This window comes from Polypterus senegalus, chromosome 12, assembly GCF_016835505.1.
Source record: "Polypterus senegalus isolate Bchr_013 chromosome 12, ASM1683550v1, whole genome shotgun sequence".
NCBI lineage: Eukaryota > Metazoa > Chordata > Cladistia > Polypteriformes > Polypteridae > Polypterus > Polypterus senegalus.
Window position 1 is genome coordinate 100528338 of NC_053165.1, and position 24886 is coordinate 100553223.

Sequence of the window (24886 nt, forward strand, 5' to 3'; positions counted from 1 at the left end):
TTGTAAAAGGGTAAAACTGGCAAAAACAAAATCCTGTGTGTGTCTGTGTGTTGGCTTTTAAATGGGCCTTGCCAGTTTATGCAGATATACACTGACAGCAGAATGGCGGCACTGGCCAATAGGGTGGACGGACAAGTGGAGAAAGGGAAGGGGTCCTGGACAGGAGAAATAGATCCCCCAGTGATCATTTAAAAAGCCTCCAAAACATACTACCACCAGTTATCTTCTTCTACTACAATCACTAAACAATCTTAAAATAAAAATGTTCAATTCATTATATGGGTTGCCTATATGATCAGCCTTTAAACGTCACTGCTGTTTGTAATAAGTTAAAGTAAATCATGAATCAGTAAAACAACTTTACTGTCTGGCTATGGAAAGAAACACAAGCTTGAACATACAACTGACAAGCAATATGAAAAGTAATGCTGGAGTGGTAGACACAAACAAATGAAAATTGTAAACATATATGAATACTAACAGAAATATTTAGAATTCCTATCATTCCTACTGATTAACCATTCAAATGAATAGTTTCCTGTAAAATTGTGTTCTGCAGTGGCTACCAATAAGAGCCAAGGTCAGTCACTAGGAAAAGCAAGAATTAATCTACGTCAGGAATGTTTTACTCATGGGCAACTATATGCAACAGTAAGCAGCTCCAATCAACTAATATTAGCCCCTGATAAAAAGAAAAAAATACAAATATTGTGTATAAAAAAAGCACTTAAGTAGTTACATGGTACTTCTGAAACATCGTATTAACTTAAAGTACTATAATGTAGGCCAACTGCCTTTGGAAGTAGCACAGCTAGTACATATTAAAGGTAATTTAAATCTTCATTTTAGGTACACTGTTAGGGACAAATCTTGGGCAAATATCTGGTTCATTAATCAGGTCTTCTCATACATTATCAAAAAAGCAAAAAAAAAAAGTTAAAATGTCACGATCTCAACTCTATAGTGATATTTTAGATGTAAATGATCCAGGATGACCTTGTTAAAGAGGCAGGTAGCTTCGAACACTCAATAAATTCACACTGTTAAGTTTTTAGTCTACAACACCTACAAAAATGAAGTGTCCAAATTGAACACAAAATGTCAGATAATATTCACGGCAAACACAGGAATCGATACTTGGATTGTAATGAAAGTGCATTTTGGCTGAACTATTTAAAATGAATATCAATAATTTCAAAAGAGTTTGTTCATGATGGTTTTAACACCTTTAAAATAAGAGGAAAACTAGTTTTAGAACATTGATTAACAGTTCTTACCAAATGAGAAAGGAGACATCTCGGTGTTTAAAGTTTTTGCAAACAATATCCTAAGATAGACATCACTCATGCCAAACAATAAAGCTGACATTCACAGACACAAGAGACCTACAAAACGTGTGAATTTTACTGACCAGGACATTCAACTGAATTTACACAGCTCTGGGATATCTAAAAATGCATTTCAAAAATACCTTAAATAAATGTTGATACCTTGTATTTATTTTCAGATATATCAAATACATTTCATGATAGCGTAAATTACATCCTTGTCACACTTGGGCCTCTGAAATATATTTTAAGATATGTCATGTGCACCCACGACTTTTGAGACCGCAAATAAATTCTGAGACAGCTCAAAATGACAATATGCAACATCCTAACTGCAATGCAAGGTGCTGAAAATAGCTTCTGTTTTTATGTTTTTAAGTAAATTTTAAATATCTTGAAATGCATTTGAGATACATCTCAAGATCAGTGCATAAAGAAGAACCAGATTACTGGCAGTACTCCATTTATGGAGATACCCAAACATTCGATTGAAGACAGTGGGTTGGGTGAAGTAGGTTTGCTCCCCTGTGAACTTTGAGCTCTACAATACAATAACATTACATCAATGAGTGGGGTGTAGATAGTTTTTCCCCCTGTGAAACCTCAAGCAGTGCAATACAATGAGTTATAGAATTTGTCCCTGCAAAACTCCGTGTGCTGTGAAACTTTGGACGCCACTGTACCCGAAGTAGAAATGCTCTAAATGCACAGGAAGATACTACAGATTTTTGAAAATACATTTCCAGCATGCCAAAATAGTCTCTCAAAATGGGAGTAAAATATCTTAAAATGAATTTCAGACAGCTTCAAATTACCTCAAGCTTGAAGTATCTAAAACTAGTGATGCTACCTGCCAAACACATTTAAGAAAATAATTTTAAAATATTTGCTCTCTCTCGCTTTGTGTGTACCTTTGGCACCCTTCCTCTCTATCTGCAGGTGTCTGAACCTTTTTTGATTGGTGCTCCCTCTCTTCAGTGTGTTCTTGTGAAGCTTGCTACTCAGTTTCTGCCATTAATTTCAGGGCTCCTTTCTTGCCTTCTGCCAGGTTTTATACTTCTCGTCTTTGAAAGGCAACTTGCTCAGTGTGCCTCCTATGCCTTTTCTCCTCCTCATATGTCTCACACTCACACTCCTTCTTTCCATTGTGTCACCAAAGCCAAACTGACTAATCACACTACTCTGTGGGACTGGATGCACATTCAGACCTTAATGTTTTATTATACAGTAGACATGACACACTTAAGATATCAGGAACTGGAGTTCTCTGCAAGATACCACTTTTCAATCTGAAGTACAGTATCACAAAATGTACCCGAAGATTGTGTGAATTTTAATTCAAGCTATGTGAACTGCATTTTAAAATTGCTTTAAAAAGTTATTTCAAGATTAAAATCATTTTCTTAAACACAATTAAACAGATACAGTGCATTTCAATCAATCTTAAGGTGGATGTGCAAGAGGAATATTAGATCAATTTGATAAATATATAAAAATGTATCTTGTGAGATTTTCAAATGCACAGAAAGTTATTTTGAGAAATCTGAAACTGTATTTTAGGTATCCTAAAATGCATATGAGATATTTCAAAATGTATTTTAGGCATCTTAAAATGTAAACGAGTTTATTTTTAATTCATTTTAATCGATTCTCGGATATCTAAAAAGCTAATCTGCGTTTTTAGGCATCTCAAATTCATTTTGAAATATTTCTGAATGTTAATTTGGCTTGCCGTAAAAGGGGATTTGCGTCAAATCTCTTCCATTACAGAGTAGTGCGAATATGCCAAGACAACCAATATTTGGTCCTTGAACTACTATCGCAAAATCTCCATTCTACTCTGAGTTTGTTCCTTTAGTGCTTTTCGCCTTGTCATTTGAGTTCAACTTTATGAAGACTGGTGACAACATTCAGTAATTTCCGTTTCAGGTACATAGTTTTGGTTACCTCGTCTCATCGGTTACCTGTCTGCTGCTGCTGGGTGGAGGAGAGCGGGTCGAAAACTTTTTTGAAAGCGGTCTGTAAAAAACAATTACACACATGCCTCGGTTTTAAAGATTTGTAACCATAAATCTCTGTAATCGCTCCGAGACTAACTTCAGATAAAACAGTAACCTGATGAGAACTGAAAGCAGCTTGAACACTTCCACCAAGTAGTTCAAGTGACGTGTTGCGATTCGCTATTCAGTCCATCACGATGCCTAGATGTTGCTCCACAAGTCATCAGCTCCACGGCAATCTCGTCTCACGCTGTCAATTAAACACTTCGGCCTCAGATTCCCAAATCTTTAAACAACAGTTTCTCATTTGAGTGTTTTAGAAACGTACTAACAAACCGTCTATTTGACTCCAGTCTGCTTTTCTGTTTTCAGTTTGCTGTTCAACACATTATGTACAAACTCCTAAAACGTATAGGAGTTCACGGCACACGTGACTCCCGGAATATAGAGTTGACGGATGTGTTTTGAAAACCACAGCGACGCATAGCGGTCAGGAGAAACGGCTTTTGCAGACTTTTGTATTAATTACTGAATTGAGGTTTTAAGCGTGAAAATTTTCTAAAATTGTAACACATCGTGTTATATGAAAATATATATATGTTTTTGCCTCAGTGTTTACAGTTAATTTTCTTTCTATGTAACACATGACACTTGTTATTTTTCGGTTATTGTCGATGGAAAGAAAATTCTAATAGTTAAAAAAAAAATTCAAAGCCCCGCGTACAAAAAAAAATAAATACAAAAGTGAAATAGGTTTATAAGGCATGTATTGTCATAGGGCCGCGTGGCCTAATGGATAAGGCGTCTGACTTCGGATCAGAAGATTGCAGGTTCGAGTCCTGCCGCGGTCGCATTTTTATGCACATTTTCGGATGAAAGAATTAATTTTCTTCTGTACAAATCCAGCCAGCATAACGTTCTTATAATGCGAATCAAATAACAGAGTCGGTGTGTTCATACGAAAGATAAGTAACACATCTTGAATTACTATATGCTAATTGCGCCGCCTAGTGTCTAAATGTAAACTCAGTATATTGTACTTGTAAATATATATATATATATATATATATATATATATATATATATATATATATATATATATATATATATATATATATATATAAACGAGTTCATCTTTGCTGCATGTTGAGAAATAAATTCAAAATAAAAATACTTGAATAAAATACAGGACATAACCATCGCCGTTTGTCAGATGATTTAAAAAATAAGGTATAACGGGTTATGGGAGTATTATCCCATTGTACAAAAAGCGTGATCGAACAGATCCTAGTAACTATAGGCCAGTATGCTTAACATACATCACAGGTATGTAAATTAATGGAAGCAATTATTAAGATAAAGATCGAACAGCACTTGTCTAGAGCAGCAGTATTAGCAAATACTCAGCATGGGATGAGACGGGAAGGGAGGTCATGATTCACTAAAATGTTAGAATTCTTCGAGGAAGCAAATATGATCAGAAGCATGCGATTAGTTGTCAAACTGAAAAAAGTGTGAATTCTGGGAGCGTATTGCTGGTGGGTAAGAAAATTGTCACAAATACAAGAAGCAAAGAGTAAAGGTGATGGCAGTTTTTTCAGAATTAGGTAATGATTACTAAGGGGGCGCTTCTGTTTTTAATATATATAAGCGATCTGGACAATAAACAATTTGCTGGTTAAATGTTCAGATGATACCGACGGACTTGGATAGCATACCGGCTTGACCGGATTTGTGGCAGACGAAACTGAATGTATGTAAGTATTATATGTCTGAGATAAAAATGACAGGTTTGACTACACAATGGGAGGTCAAAAACTTGAAAGCTGATGTAATGAGATGGATTCAGGAGTTATATTGGACTCATCACTGTCTACATCAAGACAGAAGAATCAATAAAGCTAATAGGATGTTAGGTCATACACTATAGAAAGATGTGTGGAGTTTAAGTCAAGGGAGGTTGTACTTAAGTTATATATACTAGTGAGCTTTCATCCAGAGTACTTTGTTCAGTTTCAATCTCCATATTACAACAAAAACATTGTGCTAGAAAACGTCCGGAGAAGAGTGATTAGGCTTATTCCAAGACTAAGAGATCTGAGCTATGAGAAGAGATTGAACAAGTTGAATATATTTGTTTGATATCCGAGAATCGATTAAAATGAATTCAAAATAAACTCATTTACATTTTAAGATGCCTAAAATACATTTTGAAATATCTCATATGCATTTTAGGATACCTAAAATACAGTTTCAGATTTCTCAAAATAACTTTCTGTGCATTTGAAAATCTCACAAGATACATTTTCATACATATATCAAATTGATCTGATATTCCTCTTGCACATCCACCTTAAGATTGATTGAAATGCATTGTATCTGTTTAATTGTGTTTAAGAAAATGATTTAAATCTTGAAATAACTTTTTAAAGCAATTTTAAAATGCTGTTCACATAGCTTGAATTAAAATTCATACAATCTTCGGGTACATTTTGTGATACTGTACCTCAGATTGAAAAGTGGTATCTTGCAGAGAACTCCAGTTCCTGATATCTTAATTAAGTGTGTCATGTCTACTATTTAATAAAACATTAAGGTCTGAACGTGCATCTTCATCGAGCCAGAAGTTGTCATCTGAGAACATCCTGACCACCAGGAACATGAGATCAGGAGAATGCTAGATCTTGGTGTAATTTAGAAAAGTTTTAGTCCCTGATCTAGCCTCATTGTCTGCAGGCAACTTCCACCGACTTAATCAAGTGTACCAATTCGATGCTTGCCAGATGCCATGAGTGGATGAGCTCCTTGAGTGACTCAGTAAAGCTCAATATCTGACCAACCTAGAATAGACAAAAGGGTACTGGAAAATTCCTTTAATGGAATCCACAAAGGAGAAGACCACTGTTTAACACCCTTAGCGATTATTGACAGTATCATGTTCTCTGATTTAGACTGCATGGGGCATAAGCGACCTTCCAGCAACTGGTGGATAGAGCATCCCCACAATACTTATAGTGCCTCCTACCAGGATGACATCATCATCTATTCTGGTACCATGAAAGAACACATATGACAGGTGCGCATTTAGCTCCTGGCAATGAACCAGTCTTTGGATCAACCAAAAGAAATATGTCTTTGGGCTGACCTAGGCCAAATGTTTAGGCTACTTAGTGGGCCGGGGTATGGTGCGACCACAATGTGCCAAAGTTGATGGTCAGAGCCTTCCTAGGTTTAGTGGGATACTAATGCTGGTTTCTTGCCCATTTGTCTGAGAGGACAACTCTCTTGACAGACCTTACAAAGAAGTGGGCCTCTAATATGGTGGTATGGGATTCTAAAATGGACACCACATTCCATGACAGTCCCTTATGTCACCATCTGTATTGATGACTCCTGACATTTTTCTCTGCCTTTCATTTTACAGACCGACAGAGTACACAGGTCTCAATTATTGGACTAGGAGGCCAGGTATGCAGCGGAGGAAAGACAAGCCTTGGTGATAAAGTGGGCTGAAGTACTACCTCCCATGAGTTTACTCTGGTAACTCTTTCTCAGGCTCATGACTTTACAATTCAGACTGCCCAACCCAACAGGTCTGGGCTAAGTGGAGGGTCCTGTCACATGTGTATGCACATACGAGACAGCTGAAGGGCTCTAGTGAATATAATTCTACCACTGTACCATGGTTTGGTGCTGTGTCTTAATGCTTTTCTCTCTTCCTCCCTCTGCAGACCAAGTAATCGATGGTTAGAACATCTCTGACATCACTTCCAGTGTCCATCCACTTGGACCCAACTCTTCCTGCTGGAAGGACTGAAAACTGGAAGCTCCACCATCTTTGCCAGTGTCCTGAACTCATGTCTGAAAATACCTCTCTACAATTATTTGTTTGTTTATCAATTTGCTTACGATCCAATTATACGGGGTTACCAGGTTGATACCCCAACTCTTTATCATTGTCCTTTGATTCTCTTACAGTGTTTATAATTATCTGTGCCAGATGATTATTGTATGGCTATTTATTCAATTTTCTATAATTTCTTTATTGTAATTGACATTCATCTGTATTTTAAAATTACAGATTTGAGTCTTTAAGGGAATTCTTTAAGGGAAGTGCAAACCTGTTTCAAAGGCAGGTTTAATCTTGTGATGATCAGTCAAGCCAGACTGTTCTTTTAAATATATGGACACTTGGATTTGTCCTTTATCTGAAGAAGGTTTAAATCATCATTATCTGGAAGCTCTCCCATGTTTAGTTGTTTTTGTCATATTTGCTGGACATCATGGTGGTGCTCTGCTCATGAGTACTGCTGCACTAATTAATCCACTCACTGTCTTTGCGAAGTTTTCTGACAAATCCTTAATACAAATCCATATTGGCAGTTCACTGACAAAATAGTTTTTTTATTTGTGTCTGGTAAATGTAGCCTCTTTGATCTCTCCCTTCATCAAACTGTATTACTACAAAAATGTATATTGCAAATTGTGCCTGTCTGTACTGGAATGCTATCAAAATCCATCCATTGTCTAACCCGCTGAATTCGAATAGGGTCACGGGGGTCTGCTGGAGCCAATCCCAGGGCACAAGGCAGGAACCAATCCTGGGCAGGGTGCCAACCCACTGCAGGACACACACAAACACACACTAGGGTCAATTTAGAAACACCAATCCACCTAGTCTTTGGATTGTGGGAGGAAACCCACGCAGACACGGGGAGAACATGCAAACTCCACGCAGGGAAGACCCGGGAAGCGAACCCAGGTCTCCTAACTGCGAGGCAGCAGCACTACCACTGCGCCACCATGCCGCCCCTGCTATCAAAATGTGCCATTAATATAAGCAGGTATTTTACCTAGCACTAAATGACTATGTGTAATATCTCAATAAGTTTGCAATCTGTTATATCAGAATGCTGGTAAATTCAGAGTGTATATTTTGTGGTTACTTGTGTGCTAATTAAGTTTATAAATAGTGCAAATCTAATTAGAGTGCCAAATTAAGATGATCTTAGGTTTTCCATGCAAGTGATTGACATGACTTTGCTATGATCAGTCTGTGATTTTAAATTTTATTTTACTGAAGTTTTCTTCATACATATTTTTTACTCCAGAATATAAAATATGGCACAGCATCTCTGCTGTTTTTATAGTTTTTGCCATGGTTTCTCTATTATTTTAGTCATCTCTAGGCTGTTAGAACCACTAACTGGTAATATAAGCAATTTTACAAAGTAGCTAGTGGCTGAACTTAATTTGCAAAATGAATTACTCTTCAAATAGTCTAAGAGGAGAAAACAATTGAAACATCTAAAAATAGACTAAAATTCCTTAATGGAGATCATTATATATGTTATTTACTTGAGCACCGAATAACCAATCACTCAAATAAATGTTTTAGAATGGAAGAATGTTACTTGCTTCACAGACATCTGATAACTATGACCTCTATCATCTCATTCATAAGCACTGTGTAGAGCTATGTTTTGACCAGTAAGTTGTCCATCCATCCATCCATTATCCAACCCGCTATATCCTAATCTACAGGGTCGCGGGGGTCTGCTGGAGCCAATCCCTGCCAACACAGGGCACAAGGCAGGGCACCAGCCCACCGCAGAACTTGAAAAAGGCTACCATTCTGTTCTTTTTTACAGAAGTTCTTTAGGACACTTTTTTGTCCTTTCTTATAGCCCCAAACATGGTCAGCTTCCTTCTTACCATTTCCTTATCCAATGCATGTGAGGTGAAAAATTGTCACCTGTGATGTTCTGACTCGTGAATTCCTCTCTCAGATCTAACACCACCTAGGCACCTTGGTTCTTTTCAGATGCTACTTCAATAGGTTTGCTAGTGCAAACGTACACATTCCATACATAGCTAGACTGGACACCACAAACTGTCCAGATTTATATTGGATACTTTACTGATTTGTTTGTCATGTACTTCCTGAAATGATGGCATTCACAGAATGCTAACAGTTGTTCATCCATAGTCACGCAGGGTCCACTATTGTAAAGAATGGTTGAAAATTGCACGGGAAAGTGTTGCTTGGAGCCCTCAAGATAAAAAGAGATTAAGAAACATTTTATATTTTCTCACATTTTAAACACCTGCAGAGCATGAGAGCAAAATGACACCAAATAGCCCCTTTGTCTGCATACAGGGTTTTAAAACACCATGAGTATATATATTTTATACGAGTAATGTGTCCCAGCCTATTTAAACAAATTAGGAAAGCCATCCAGTGTCAAGTGAAAGAAAACACCTATGTAAGTTTTTAGATATGTTGGACACTGAATGGGGTCAAACTGCCACCAAGCACATTATGAGGGTAAAGCACGTGAAAGCTATTTTGACTGAACATGCCTTGTGAAACTGAGCTCTAAGTTCTTTATTTGGGTAATTCATCACCATATATTGTCTTTAAGAAAGGGTTCAAAAGCTAGTGTTTTAGATGGACTTTTGTTATAATTGTTTCAAAGAAAACCCAGAACACTCATAATTCACTCAGGAGGGAAATGTGTTTATGAAGGCACGATTTCTAAGAGTATTTTAAAATATGCACAGTTGGATACACAAGGTGAATTGTCGGAATTGTGTGGGCTGCTGCCGAGTTTGGTCAAGTGTGCAGTAGTTACCAGGATATTGCTAGGGATCTGGCAGGACCTTTAAAGTAAAATGCATTAAAAAGGCATAAGACACCTGGCCCCTGGTCAATGTTACTGGCATTTTTGTAGTTTTACAGTCAGCTTTCTTTGTTAAACAAACAACAGATGATGCTAAAATTCCCAGTAAAAAAGTCAGATAAAAATGGACTGGATAAGAAATGGATCTGTAGGTGGCCCTGACTAGAAGTACAAACACATGTGTCTCATTGCCAGGTGAACATGTAATGAAGAGGAACACCATTAAATTTCTTTCAGACTGAGAATTAGCTATGATCATCTACTTCCACAATTATCACATACTAATATTTTATAAATAACCAAGACAAAATAAAGGAGCATAATAATACATTTATTTTATTAACATTTCTTGAGAGCTTAATATGCAGCATCACAAATACAGATACAAGTTCGAACAACAGCAATAGAAAACATAAATTAATAAGACAGCCTCTGTGGTACTAGATTTACCCCATTAGTATCAGAGAAATGATGAGTATAGTTATTTATCATACCTAACAATTGAGAATAAATACTGAAACACAGCAGCCTAAAAAAATTTTCTAAGTAACAGTACACATCAGTATTGCATCATGATTATTTTCCACAGATACAACATTTTTATTTTGTCGCCCAGAGATCTAGTGAGGTGTTAAACTGAACCAAATACTGGTGTTTCAGCCCATAAGAACAAAAGTCTGTGTTAATAGTTCTGACGTATGTCTTGACTCCTGATACTGTTAATAACTTACAATATTTTAGAAGTGAGACTTATTTTATATATATATACTGTATAGGTAAAATTACAACAAATAATTTTTATGGTCCCGACAGTTTCCCCATATGATGCAAGTCTATAGAAATCTCGCTACTACGAAGTACATTCAGCAGATACTTTCATTATAACCAAGTGCCCAAAAGACCTTGAAATGCCTGAATGAATCATCCGCAGAGCAGCTAGTTCTGTGGCCGCAGCTCAGTTGTGCACAATGATCCCAAAACAGAAACATTGTAATTTGTTTTTCTTTCTTTGAACTTTCCTCGTGCTCTTTTTTTTTTGCCTTTTTTGTTTCCTGTGGTTTTCAGTGATAATTTTTGCTTATTGCTCATCAACATTTAAAAAACATCCACTGGAATTTAACTCATTGTCACCCTCCTATAGAAACGGCAGATACGAAAAAAACGATAACAGTTCATATTAGAAAAAAAAGCTACATTTTTGCAGCTCTTGATTGAGACAAAAAAAAAAGATGTTGCCTGTGAATTCGGAATTTCACCATCGACGCTGTCAACTGTCTTAAAAGACCAAGCAAAAAAAGAAAAAAAATCTCGGGTTGGAAACGTATGTGAACTGCTGCATTTGAAGACATCGAAAAAGCAGTTTTTATATGGTTCAGAGGTGCTCGTTCAAGAAACATTCCTATTATTGCGGCACTCATTAAAAAAAATGTGAGGTTCGTAAACTCTCTTGGGACCTCCCCTAACTGGACGACACACCAAAGAGTGTCGCGAAATCCGATCTTTGCATCTATGGAAGACTGTTTATCTGTTGCCGGGGCTACAGCTGGCTCAAAGATATTCTGCGTCTCTCAGCTATGCTGCATCTCTCCGCCAAAGCAAACAGAAAAGATATCAATGGGTGAATCTGCCTGACTGCTGTGTCTGTGTATAGCAGAGTGGCAGATCACGCTACAATAAATAAGTGTGCTGTTCCTGTTTCAAGCTGAATAAAGTTGGTTTTCTTAAAGTACTGAGACTCAGCCTCGTGTTTTGGGGTGCAAGACAGGGACTTATAGCGCGACCCCGATCTTTTATGATTTGCTTCTCTGTCACTTCACTGCAGCGCTATGAGCCTGATTTTGCCCTGCCCCGGCAACGGACAAACAATCTTCCACAGATGCTGAAATCATGCTTCGGAAAAGTTTATTATCGCAAGGAAATGCTGAGAAAAATTCTTGTCAGCATAACTTGTAGGCAGGAGGAGATTAAAATGAACACAAAAGAAGCTATAGAAATGATTGCAAACGTCTGGGCGCAAGTTAAAGAAAGCACTATAGTAACAAATACAGAATTTCATTACAACAAAATTTTCGTTATAACGAAATATTTTTTAGGTCCCTGGGAGTTCGTTGTAATGGAATTTTACCTGTATATATACCAGTAACGGCATACTGCACGATAACGTGCAGTGAATACACTTGACTTGAGTATTCCTAGTTTTCATACTCTTTCTCTGTCTCTGTTTAGCATTCGTTTGCTCAAAGGTTGATGTGCTTGCTGCTTCCTGAGCACCTCTTCTTTTCTCCACCCTAGCAACCTGCTGCTTCTCTTCTTTCGTTGGCATCTTATTGCGTTAAAACTGATTAAGTTAATTTTTGTGTTGCAATTACTTAAGTACGTTTTCTTTAATTTTTCACTTAAGCTGGCACTTAAGTCTTCAATCTGCCTCAGGAATGATTAAAGATATGAAGAGGTAGGGGAAGTGACCGCGAAGGTGGTAGGGAATGAGAACAACGCCCATATGCATGCCGCCCTGCTGCTTGCTTTCGAGAGTTGATTATACAATAAAAGAAAATAAAAATAAAAAGAGTAATAAAAATCATCACCCTGAAAGTCGGATAGTAGACGTCACGTAGTATGTGTACCAAATTTCAAGTCAATAGGTGAAACGGCTTGCGAGCTACAGGTGATTTAAAATCCTGGACAGACAAATGAACAGCCACGGTAGCGTATTATATAAGAAGATATACATTTTGACTTCTGCCAGTGCATATGGAATTTTGAACTTAGAAATAACATATAAGACAACAATAATCTCTTAAAGGAGAATAAGCTGACATTACAGCTCAGAGGAATGTGATTTGGAAAAGACTAGGAAAGGAATGAATAAATTAAAGTGTGTGAGGGAAAACGCCAGCCAGCTGCTCCCTTAAATACTTTGGGTACTTTGCTTTTTACAAAAAGCAAGCTTGATCATATGTTCATTTGTGTGTAAATTTACTTTACTTCCTTGTTTGCTTCCTTATTATGCTGTAATTATACACTTTCAATGTTTACAGCCACTGGTGTCTCTAAATATGGGTTAGGTTTGATGGATAAGGTCTGAGCTCACATATGTATAAGGTAAAGAACTAGACTTGAGAACTTCCTTAATCTTTGGGTTTAAGATTATGACATCTTGTGTCTTGCAGCCTCAGTGTTGTTAATGTTTGTTTTGTATAGTATGTCAGGTCTAATGTTTACTGAATAAAAGTATGTGTTGCTCAGCAACTTGCTTATGGTTATGGAGAAAGCACCGTATACTTTGATCTACCTGGGAATCTCTGTGCCTCATCCAGCCCATTGCTGACTGTCATCAAATAAAGGGCTTATCAAGGACATTGAAAAAGTCATGTAGCGTGATATTCTTGTGAAGAGTTTGAAAAACTTCACCAATAGAGAAGGCTGACACCTTTATGACTCTCTGTTTATATGGATTCCAAAAACTGAGAAAACTGAGCTGTCATGTGTGAGCCCATGTATAGACCTTACTTAAGATTAACTCTGACTTCAGTACAGAAGGACGGCTGAAAGACAAATATCTTATTAGGTACGGCAATAAGCCGTGTACTCTGTCTTGTATTTGTTGTTCTAAAATGCATATTTGGAACCTAGTATACAGTATGTATTATATGTGTGTCTGCTTAATTAAGATCAAGAACAAATAAGAATGATCTTGTTCTTAAGAAAAGTAACAATAAAGATACTAATCTACAGATTCTGCTCTAGTATTGCCCGGGTAAGTAAGAGGGGTTTTGCTATAAGATTGCAGGATACTGTCTGGCTTGAGAAGTCTCTTTGAAAACACTTTATATCACTATAAATTCAGCTAATCCAAAGGGCAGTCCATATCAGCTTCACTATCTATACCACCAGGGACCTTGTTGCACTCCTCTCCAGTTGGTTCTATCTGGAACTGGTTCATCATGCCCATACCAAGCCTCTTCTTGCTCAAGTCTTTCTCGTACCTTCCTCAGTTCCCTCAGCAAAGCATGGTGCTCTTGTAGCAAAACTTCATGTTCTGAATATGCAGCCAAACTCTGCTGCTTTGCCCAGTCCCTTTCAAGCTCTGCCTCAGATAAGCGCAGCTCCAGATCCTTATGCCTGGTAATGTAAAAGGCAAATGTAAGTGAAGCAAAAACACTATTAAATGCACATTACAATACTGTATTTGTCTTTTCCTGATTACTTTTAGATAGCTCAGTGCTGTTACAAGAGCCTTACACCAGCATCAAAGTACACTATATCATTCCTGAGGAAACATGTTATCTTGTCATACAGTATATAGTATAAATGGAAACTGAAATGCAATAGAAAAAGTTTAAAGTAAATATCCAGAAATTACGATAAAACTACTCAAACTAAATTACACCAGGAAGTAATATCATTCTAAAGACAACACAGGATTGTAGTAAGTTTGGCGCAACAGCAAAGCAAGAAGGGTAGTAAGTGTTAAAATTTTGAAATAACAGTAGCAAAAGTAAGTGGAAATATCTAGTGATTTTGACTGTCCAATAGGGATAAAATAAAATAAATGAAACAAAACATATACAGTAAGGAAATGAATATACTAATACAGAACTGTAATAAAGAGTAATATATATAGGTGAACACAGAGAAAAGAAGGAAAATGGAATTGGTCAGGAACATATTTAATGTTTTAAAATCTTACATTGAAGTAGTATACAGTAAAGCCAATGCTCTTCTCCAACAGTTGCGTAGTTAACACCAAAGTAGGAGGATGGGAAAGTGGGAAACAGCAAAGAAAGAATGCAAGAGCTGAATGTAAGATTATCTTAAAGATTTTTAAAGAATATGAACAGTCATATAAACAGTGGGGACAATTAAAAGACCAGACTGAGAGTATAGAGAAAAAGTATTTGGTATAAAATAAAGAAGTGAAAGAACTGATGAATAAAGAACCGTCATATACTGCAGAAGGACTGTTGAAGGAACTAAGAGGGTAAGCAGAAATAGTAGAGTGTTTAAATAAAATGAACTAAAAATTACAGTTTAAAAACAAAGTCAAAGATTTAGACATAGGGGGAGAAATAACAACAAAAACAACAACATTTATTTATATAGCACATTTTCATACAAACAGTAGCTCAAAGTGCTTTGCATAATGAAGAATAGAAAAATAAAAGACACAGTAAGAAAATAAAATAAGTCAACATTAATTAACATAGAATAGGAGTAAGGTCCAATAGCCAGGGGGGACAGAAAAAAAAAAAACTCCAGACGGCTGGAGAAAAAAATAAAATCTGTACGGATTCCAGACCATCAGACTGCACAGTCCCCTGGGAAATGTTTACTCCTTTTCTTGAAAAGTGAAAAGAATAAGAAATAAAGAATACAAACTTGATAGATAAATATGAAAAGTGATAAGAATGGGGCTGGCAAAGAAAAAAGCTTTAGACAGCCTCACTCAGATTTAAATATATTAGATATAAACATATAAACAAAATTTGATCGGTTTCTTGCAGAGATCACAAATTCAATTCAATTTAACATAAGAGATTATTCTTGGCACACAGATCCTTCGTTTTTTATATTGTTTACAAGTTTTTATATTGTGCTAAAGTAAATATATATTTCTAAATTAATTGCATGATAGAAAATTTCCTTTTCAAATTTGAACATACAGAGTTTATAAAAACGATTTCTGTTCATGAAAACAAAAAGACATTTCACACATGTACAGTTCAGAAATAATAGATAGATAGATAGATAGATAGATAGATAGATAGATAGATAGATAGATAGATAGATAGATAGAATATACTATATGATAGATAGATAGATAGATAGATAGATAGATAGATAGATAGATAGATAGATAGATAGATAGATAGATGGATTTGTTACTGGATGAGATACTGGTGCTTCAGAGTCTTCAGTGAAGTATGCAACAACAGTGCCTCCTGTTGGTAACCCTCTTTCAGATGTTTCTCTACCAGTTCAGCTTCCCGAAACAGTCTTCTCCTCCTCTCTACCTCCCACTGGGGTTCTGTCAGCAAGAACAAATAAATGCAAATTTTGCACTCAGGTTTATTGTGTCTGTGTAATTCTTCTATGTTTTTCTTTTTCTTTCACAATTACAGTAAAGTAAAGTGGACTTGACATAATTTTCCTTTTAAAGGTTCTGTGTCTTCTCTGCCGAGACTTGCTGCTTTTTGTGCACCAGCTTCGGCTGTGCCACTAATCACAATGATATCAGACTGCTTTTACATGAGTTGATAGCTTTGCTTAATAATGATACAGTAAAACTACAGAGGCTATGGAGGCAACAGAGAATGACCTTAGTGCAATCATAAAAAGGATTTCTTTAGTACTACAGCAAAATTGAATCTCTTAGTTGTGCTTTATAAGAGCCACACCATCAATACTACCAACATTAAACATGAGAATAGAGGACTTCAGTTTAAAGTGTTTGCACTTTTTGCTTTAAAAACATTCACTTAGCCAGCAATTATTTATCTTTCAAATGCAACTTTTTCAAAAAAAAAATGTTAATGATGAAACAAAAGGCAAGAAGACATTAATGAGGATTGTATCACTCTACCTGGACTTTTTAGGTCAGAAAGCCTGTGTTGTAGATACCCGGGAACGTGTAGGTGTTCCAGTTTCCTAAAGAGATCAGAATATTTCCAACCAGTCTGCAGGCCCTCATTTTTCAGTTTGTCTGAATTATGCCCAGCTGAATGCTTCCACTAAAAAAAAAAATAGTGTCAGCAACACCCTTGTAAATATCTTATCATAAAAAGACAACTCAGTGTACATTTATGGTGTTTTTTATTTTTTTGTTTAACTTACAATATTTGTTCATTATTGACTTCAAGAATGCTGTTTTTGATATAAAATGGTATAAGTGGAAACATGCAGAAAGCAAATGATCTTTCCACAGAAAGCATTTTAGTAAAGTGCTACATGACAGGTTGGACATCAAACTAAAAGTAGTGGAAGTTCAGGGTGTTGTTTGTAGGTGGGTGCAAAATTGGCTGAGATTCAGGAAGCAGAGAGTGATGGTGCGAGGAACCTCATCAGAATTGGCTAATGTTAACAGTGGTGTTTCACAGAGGTCAGTGCTAGGGTTAATGCTATTTTTAATAGAACTGAATGATTTGGATAGGAATATAGTGTAATTAACAATTTGGTTTAAGTTTGCAGATGATACCAAGCTAAGTAGATTGGCAGATAATCTAGAATCCATTGAATCATTGCAGAAGGACTCGGACAGAATACAGTCTTGGGCAGATTTGTGGCAGATGAAATTTAATGTAAGTAGATGTAAAGTATTGCATGTAAGAAGTAAAAATGTTAGATTAGAATACGCAGTAGGAGGTCTAAAAATCAAAAGTACACCCTATGAAAAGGATTTAAGAGTCATAGTGGACTCAACACTATCAACTGCCAGACAGTGTTAGAAGGCATTAAAATGGCTAATAGCACGATGTATGGAGTAAAAGTCCAAGAAGGGTATGCACAAGCTTTATAATGCACTGGTGAGGCCTCACCCAGAGTACTGTGTACAGTTTTGGTCTCCACTCTTCGAAAAGGACATAGCAGCACTGAAAAAGTCCAGAGAAATGTGACTAGGCTGATTCCAGGGCTAGAGGGGATGAATTATGAGGAAAGATTTAAACAGCCAAGCCTTTTCAGTTTAAGCAAAAGACGATTAAGAGAAGACAAGACTGAAGTGTTTAAAATTATGAAGGGAATTAGTACAGTGGATTGAGACTGTTACTTTAAATTGAGTTCATCAAGAATACAAGGTCACAGCTGAAAACTGGTTAAAGGTAAATTTCATACAAACATTAGGAAGTTTTTCTTTCTATAGAGAACAATAAACACATGGAATAAGCTACCAGGTAGTGACGTAGACAGTAGGACTTTAGGGACTTTCAAAACTAGACTTGATGTTATTTTATAAGGATTAAGTGGATAGGACTGGCTAGCTTTGTTGTTGTTAGATTGTCCTACGTATATCTTCTTATAAAGATTATATACGCTACCATGGCTGTTCGTTTGTTTGTCCAGGATTTTAAATCACCTGTAGCTCACAAACCGTTTCACCTATTGACTTGAAATTTGGTACACATATACTACATAATGTCTACTGTCCGCTTTTGGGGTGAGGATTTTTATTACTCTTTTTATTTTTATTTCATGTTATTGTAGAGTCAACTCTTGGCAGGGCGGAGCTGGGCGGCCGTGCAGCGCATGCGTATGGGCGCCATTCTCATTCCCTACCACCTTCGCTAATCATTCTTGAGCCAGATTGGAAACTTAAGTGCAAGCTTAAATGAAGAATTAAAGAAAACGTAGGAAGTAATTGCAACACAAAAACTAACTTAATCAGATGCCGACGAAAGAAGAGAAGCAGCGGGCTGCTAGGGTGGAGAAAAGAAGAGCTGCTCAGGAAGCAGCAAGCACAACAACCTCTGAGTAAACAAATGCTAAACATACAGAGAAAGAAGATGAAAACTAGGAATGCTCAAGTCAAGTGTATTCACTTCACGTTATTGTGCAGTACGCCGTTACTGGTATGTATATACTGTATATATACGTAGGACAATCTAACAACAACAAAGCTAGCCATATACAGTATATACAGTATATATATATATATATATATATATATTGTGGGACGCCCAGGAGGACCGCTGGAGGGCTTGTGCCTCCTACAGACCGCAAGGGGGCGACCGCCCTGGTTATGTTGGGGGCCACGGGTAGAGGGCTTGGAAGCCTGTAGAAGTCTGGAGCCCAGCACTTCCGCCACACAAGGAAGTGCTGGGGGGAAGAAGACAGGGGACACCGGGAGGGCTTCCGGGTGCGCAGCCGGCACTTCTGCCACACTGGGGCGTGTCTTCGGAGGAATGCTGGGAAGCAGCTGGAGCCCATCTGGGTTCCTATTTAAGGGGCCGCCTCCCTTCAGTCGAGGGCGGAAGTCGGGTGGAAGAGAGACAGAGCTGGAGAGAGGATTGGAGGCAGCCAGAAAGGCAATCGGACTGTGTGCCCTGGACATTGGGGGAACGGTGCTGGAGGCACTGGGAAGTGCACTGACGTAATTGTAAATATTATAGTGTAAATAAACGTGTTTTGGGTGAGATTACGATGTCTGTCTGTCTGTGTCCGGGCAAGCGTTCACATATATATATATGTAGGCAGATGTTATGAAACTAAATAGAGAAAGATATGTTTGCCTTTGGTTTTCTATTTTTTTTTCCTATTTTTTAAAATATAAATGTGGTGGCATGACTGGAGCCACTAAACTAGCTTGCTTGATATAAGAGAAGGTAGGTGTATGAGTTATTGTGTCCTAATGGTGGACTGGCTTTTCATCACAGGCTTGCACCCAAATGCTGCTGACATAAGCTTCCTCTAACCCTGAATAAGTGGTTTCAGAAAATAGATTACTGTATGTCATCAGTAGTCAGTTGGGAAAGACTGGTGAGGCTAAAGGCATGGAGTAGTGGGTCAGCTGTATAGAGCTAATCAAAGGATGGACATCCAGAACACACAAAGTATATTAAGGGCATTAAGCTTTAATTGTAGTACAAAAAGCTAACAATTGAAATAAAAGGCAGTAGATGTCAGGTACGCAGTGCTGTTTCTGAGAGACAAGTTAATGTGCAATTCAATTCTCTCTACATACTGCACCTGTAGTTCTTTTAATGAATGGTCTTTGTAGGGTCTCCTTTCTTGCAGACGAGTAAGAAATGGAGAAGACATGCAGAGAGATTTCAGTGTTTCATTAAGTTCCAAGTTAATATCAGAGCTTCCCAGTTTCCAGGATCCCCTAGGAAATCTTAAAAAAAAAACTCTTGTTTAATAAGATGAAGCATATTTAACAACAGAGTAGAACAAACAATTACTTTATGGGTAACAATTTTCTTTGTGATTAACACAATCCCAACATTCTTTGCATGATGAAAATGTTAATTTTCACAGAAATAAAATTAATATTTATAGATTCTGTACATGAGAGGACATTGTTCATCTTCCATTGTAAGAACACAAGAGGGCATTGTTCGACTTACATAAGAATGTCTATTGAATACAGCTCGCTCCCACCAATTCATGATCAAACTGCACCTTATATGTTTACCACAAAAGAAGAATTGCCATTTAATAATCAACAAACAACGATACTTTTGCATAGCTCCTTTATGTAGTGAAAACCATTCCAAATCACTATGCAACGACAACATTCAACGCTATACACGTATTCTCTACAACTGAAGAACAAGCTAAACGTGTGGTCAGAGAGACTTCTGGTTTAGAGTCCAAGTGCCCAGTAGCAAGTTTTTCAGGACTTTCCATTTATCATAATATAAAATGAGCAACTCATCATGGCAACCTTCTCACTGTTATGATCTGGATTGTTCAATTCTTTTCTCATGTTTTCCTGTGCCCTTTTAATGACATTTTATAGTTATACAGAATATTGAGGTTTTGTGATATTTATGTCTAGTTTACTTCACTGTGTTTTTGTTTTTTAGTAGTTAAATTTGTTTCACATGTTTCAGTGATGCCATTTTGTGGGTGTTTGTTTGCACTTTCCACTGTGTTACAATGGTCACAAGACCAGAGGTGTGTGCCGCATAACTTCTCCGTTGAACAGCAGCTCTCTGCACTTCATGGTTGTCCATGACAGTCAATACAAGTCAAAAACTCCTAGCTTGTCTTATAGTGTATTGGTGTCCATGGTTTATGATTTTTTGCATTTGAATTCTGGCAACTTTTTAGCTTTATGTTTTGGCTTAGATGTCTCAATTTACTGGTTTCCCATTTCTTTGTCTATGTTTTCATCTTTGGTCTCTCATTCATTAAACCTGCCATGTTTCTGCTCTTAGCAGAATACTTACAATGAAAAGCTTTGAGAAAAATTAATTAAGTTAATGTGCACTTTTGCACCCCAGGTAGTCATGCAGTCTGCTGGTGGTGACTGCTGCTACTGTCGTCCTGCGTCAGACTCGATTATGGAGGTTGGAAAAAGTCTCTCCACACATCCATTAGATTGCAACCACCACAGCTGCTGTTGCTGCTGACAGCTCTCTAATGGACATGTGGAGAGTGGTGGGGGAGTAAGCAGGGTGGTACAGACCTCAACCAGTTTGCTGCTAAGATGTACCAGAGGTGGTGTAGCCAACATCGTTCACAAAGCACAATGAGGCACTGAGAAATAAAAAGTTTGACTAAGCCAGGGAAAAATTTGGTGAACAAGGCCACCAGTGGACCCAGTCAATTTGCTGAGTAACACTATTTATCCATCCATCCATTATCCAACCCACTATATCCTAACTACAGGGTCATGGGGGTCTGCTGGAGCCAATCCCAACCAACACACGGTGCAAGGCAGGAAACAAACCCAGGGCAGGTTTGCTGCCCACCACATTATATTATATTATATTATATTATATTATATTATATTATATTATATTATATTATATTATATTATATTATATTATATTATATTATATTATATTATATTATATTATCCATCCATCCATTATCCAACCCACTATATCCTAACTACAGGGTCATGGGGGTCTGCTGGAGCCAATCCCAGCCAACACACGGTGCAAGGCAGGAAACAAACCCAGGGCAGGGTTGCTGCCCACCACATTATATTATATTATATTATATTATATTATATTATATTATATTATATTATATTATATTATATTATCCATCCATCCATCCATTATCCAACCCGCTATATCCTAATTACATGGTCATGGGGGTCTGCTGGTGCCAATCCCAGCCAACACACGGTGCAAGGCAGGAAACAAACCCAGGGCAGGTTTGCTGCCCACCACATTATATTATATTATATTATATTATATTATATTATATTATATTATATTATATTATATTATATTATATTATATTATCCATCCATCCATCCATTATCCAACCCGCTATATCCTAACTACATGGTCATGGGGGTCTGCTGGAGCCAATCCCAGCCAACACACGGTGCAAGGCAGGAAACAAACCCAGGGCAGGGTGCCAGCCCACCGCATTATATTATATTGTGTTATATTATTCAGACCATCTGTTTAAGGTGTTTAAATCTGAAGGAAAGCGAAAACAAAAAACAGAAAGGACCACAAGTCTTCACGGACTGGGCCGAGTTATTGTGAGTGCATTGCTTTACCTGCGTACTCTCATATGTTTACCCGATTTGGAAAGGCTGTTAAGTGCTGTCTTTTTCTGTCTGATGGATGATTTAAGCATTCCTATCAGAAGAAAGACAAGGGATGACAGCCTAATAAGTGTAAAATCTAGGATAGGAGCCTCACACGATTTCAGAAAAGACAGGAACCATTATTGAGTGCAATTGTGAAGGTTCAAAATCTTAATGTACATACATCCCCAGAGTCTCACACTTTTCAAATAGCTCTAGCCAGTACCAGGATGAATTGTTTGATGCTGTTCATATCATAACGCTTACTGGACAGAGAGGTGTGATCTGTCCACTGAAACAGATGTATTTGTATATTTGTGTTTTTGCTATTTGAAGAACTTATGCATTACATTTTAAACAAAAAAAAAGCTCCCATGTTCAGAGAAAGGGTATATAAACCATGACTGCCATGCCTTCTTTCTCAACATATTCCTCTCAAAAAGTTAAACAACACTATAATTTTCGACAGAATACAAGGTAACATTTTTAGAGTAGTTAGAACCAGAAACACCATAAGCAAAGACGACCATTCTATAGAAATCTCTCTCCCTCTCTTTCTCTCTCTCGTGCACACACACACACGCACACACACACACACACACACACACACACACACACACACACACACGCTACAAGATTATTCTCTACACCCCGACAATCGCATTTTAAATATAGTTAAGGACAACTCGTTAGAGTTGTACATTGTAACTAATGCAACAGCTAGGTGAATTATGGATGACTTGATCTGTCAAAAATAACGACATTGAAGAACCGTTGAAGGCTCTAGAACACTGGTTTTCATACTGAGCATTGATTAAGCACTTGCTGTAACTAGAGTGCAGTTGCTTACATGAACAACAAGAATGCACTACCTGCGTTTTCATATACAGTCCTATATATGAATGACATATATTAATGATATTCGTCTCTCTCGCTAGCGCTGCCGTCACCTTCTACTCGGAGGTCCACCTTGTGGAATTCACAACTTGCTTCCTTACTCCGAAATCTGTGGTTTACAAAATCCGGAAGTGAAAAGATTTGTTGGTAGCTTGGAAACGAATCATGCGTGCATATACATATACTGTAGTACGTGCCTATGTTTACAAAGGAAGGAGAATCCTAAGACCCGCATTTCCTCCGTCTTGCTCAGCAGTACTTGCGTTAACTCTTTGTCTTATATAGAAAGTGCCTTAACTTAGTACCTCTGGTTTACATATACAAACTGACAATAAAGAGGAAATCCGGTGACTGAAATATACATAAACCTAATCACTGTATTGTTGATATGCTACGAAAGAGTTTATAAACACCAAACCCTCTTTATAGCATAACTACACCGGATGAGTTGCATTAAGAATTCATTTTTATGGGCTTCGTACATTCTCCTGAGTTAGGTTTTATGTTAATCTAGTGGCCTGAAGGGTGTTCGCTTTTCGTCTGTTTTATACCTCATACACATATTTCAAAAATAAAACCTTTCACGCAGTCAGTATTGACCAAAAAGTGACTTTTGACCGAGGACTCAGTTCAACCTGAAATCAAGTAATCGGTTCTTGCACTGACCGCAGAATGCACTCTATGCGCTTTCATGCTTAGAATCTGATCCATTGATTAGCAGCATCCTCGCGTATAATAAAAATGAAGCATTGTATCCTCATTGAAAAGGCAATTACCGCTTTGTTTGGATAAAAATGGTAAACGTATGATAATCAGGGTAGAAATTCCGAACTGCTTAGATACCAAACCTGCACTGCATGCTTCTGCCGTTTCCACGATCTGTTAGCAAACTCACTCAGTCCAGTTGTACTCATGTTCGTGTTTCTTGGATTCAGATTAATTTATACCGTAATAATATGATACTGATTTTCTGTTGGGGTGGCAGTGTGACATCTTGCATTGATTTGGATTGCAACCACGTAACGTTTACAGTTTTTACCTTGTACGCTGTGGTCGAGTGCGCGAGTGTCTAACTAGCACAGTGGTTCTCAAACTGTGGGGCGGGCCCCCCTAGGGGGGCGCGAAGTAACAAAAGATGTGACAAAAAGAAAACACCAATCAAAAATATGAAAAGTACATCTATTGAAATCAAAACAAATTAACTTAAAACTACATTCTGATACTAGAAAAATAAATATAGAGTTGGAGAAATGTCGATAAAAGTTAAGTAGGTATAATAAAATATGCATTTATGATATATCATTAATTAAAAAAGACAAATTGGTATTAGTGGGCTCCTTTCAAAAAAAACGTTAGGGGGGCGCGATTAAAACTGTTATGAAAACTCGGGTCGCAAATACTTAAAGGTTGAGAAACGCTGTCCTAGCATATTCAAAACTGACCGGTTGTAGATTTGTCCGTCGTAGTATTTAGTGTTGTGCAGCCTTCTCGTGCACGACAAGTTAACATTCTTGCCAAGTGCTTCGTAGGTCCATTCTGCATCCCATCAACCTTAAATTACAAAATGCACATTCGGAAAACGGCTGGCTGGTTTATTAGAGTGCATCCAAATTTCAGCAGGTGTCGCTACTGCATCACAAAAGTCACAAAATAACGGCAAACGTGAAAAAGTTCACTTATGAAGGACGTATACTGTGCTAAAGTCAAAATAGGCTCAGAAAGCGTGGGTATACTACCAACTATTATAATATCAAATTCAAAACC

At 37.4% G+C, this 24886-nt stretch overlaps 2 protein-coding genes and 1 non-coding gene across 10 annotated transcripts in view; 1 reads left to right on the plus strand and 2 right to left on the minus strand.

The window, feature by feature from the left end:
- Positions 1-3767, minus strand: part of polg (polymerase (DNA directed), gamma) — a 77671-nt gene extending 73904 nt beyond the window's left edge. For 2 of the 8 annotated variants that reach the window (XM_039773022.1, XM_039773023.1), the window contains exon 1: positions 3293-3764. The gene's annotated coding sequence lies outside the window, so the exon portion shown is untranslated. Of the gene's footprint in view, positions 1-3275 lie in introns of all 8 variants that reach the window. The other 6 variants (XM_039773025.1, XM_039773027.1, XM_039773026.1 and 3 more) reach the window with 6 other exon arrangements.
- A 339-nt stretch (positions 3768-4106) lies between these two features.
- Positions 4107-4179, plus strand: trnar-ucg. The gene has a single exon. It is a non-coding gene; the product is annotated as a tRNA-Arg (tRNA).
- Positions 4180-12665: 8486 nt separating this feature from the next.
- On the minus strand, positions 12666-24645 carry LOC120541417. The gene is made up of 6 exons (XM_039773030.1): positions 24565-24645; positions 19693-19840; positions 16595-16742; positions 15898-16039; positions 14702-14731; positions 12666-14133 (listed from the first exon to the last, which is right to left on the minus strand). The coding sequence occupies exons 2-6, from the start codon at positions 19762-19764 to the stop codon at positions 13890-13892; spliced, it is 636 nt and encodes a 211-aa protein (XP_039628964.1). The 5' UTR covers positions 19765-19840; positions 24565-24645; the 3' UTR covers positions 12666-13889.
- Between the last annotated feature and the right edge of the window lie 241 nt (positions 24646-24886).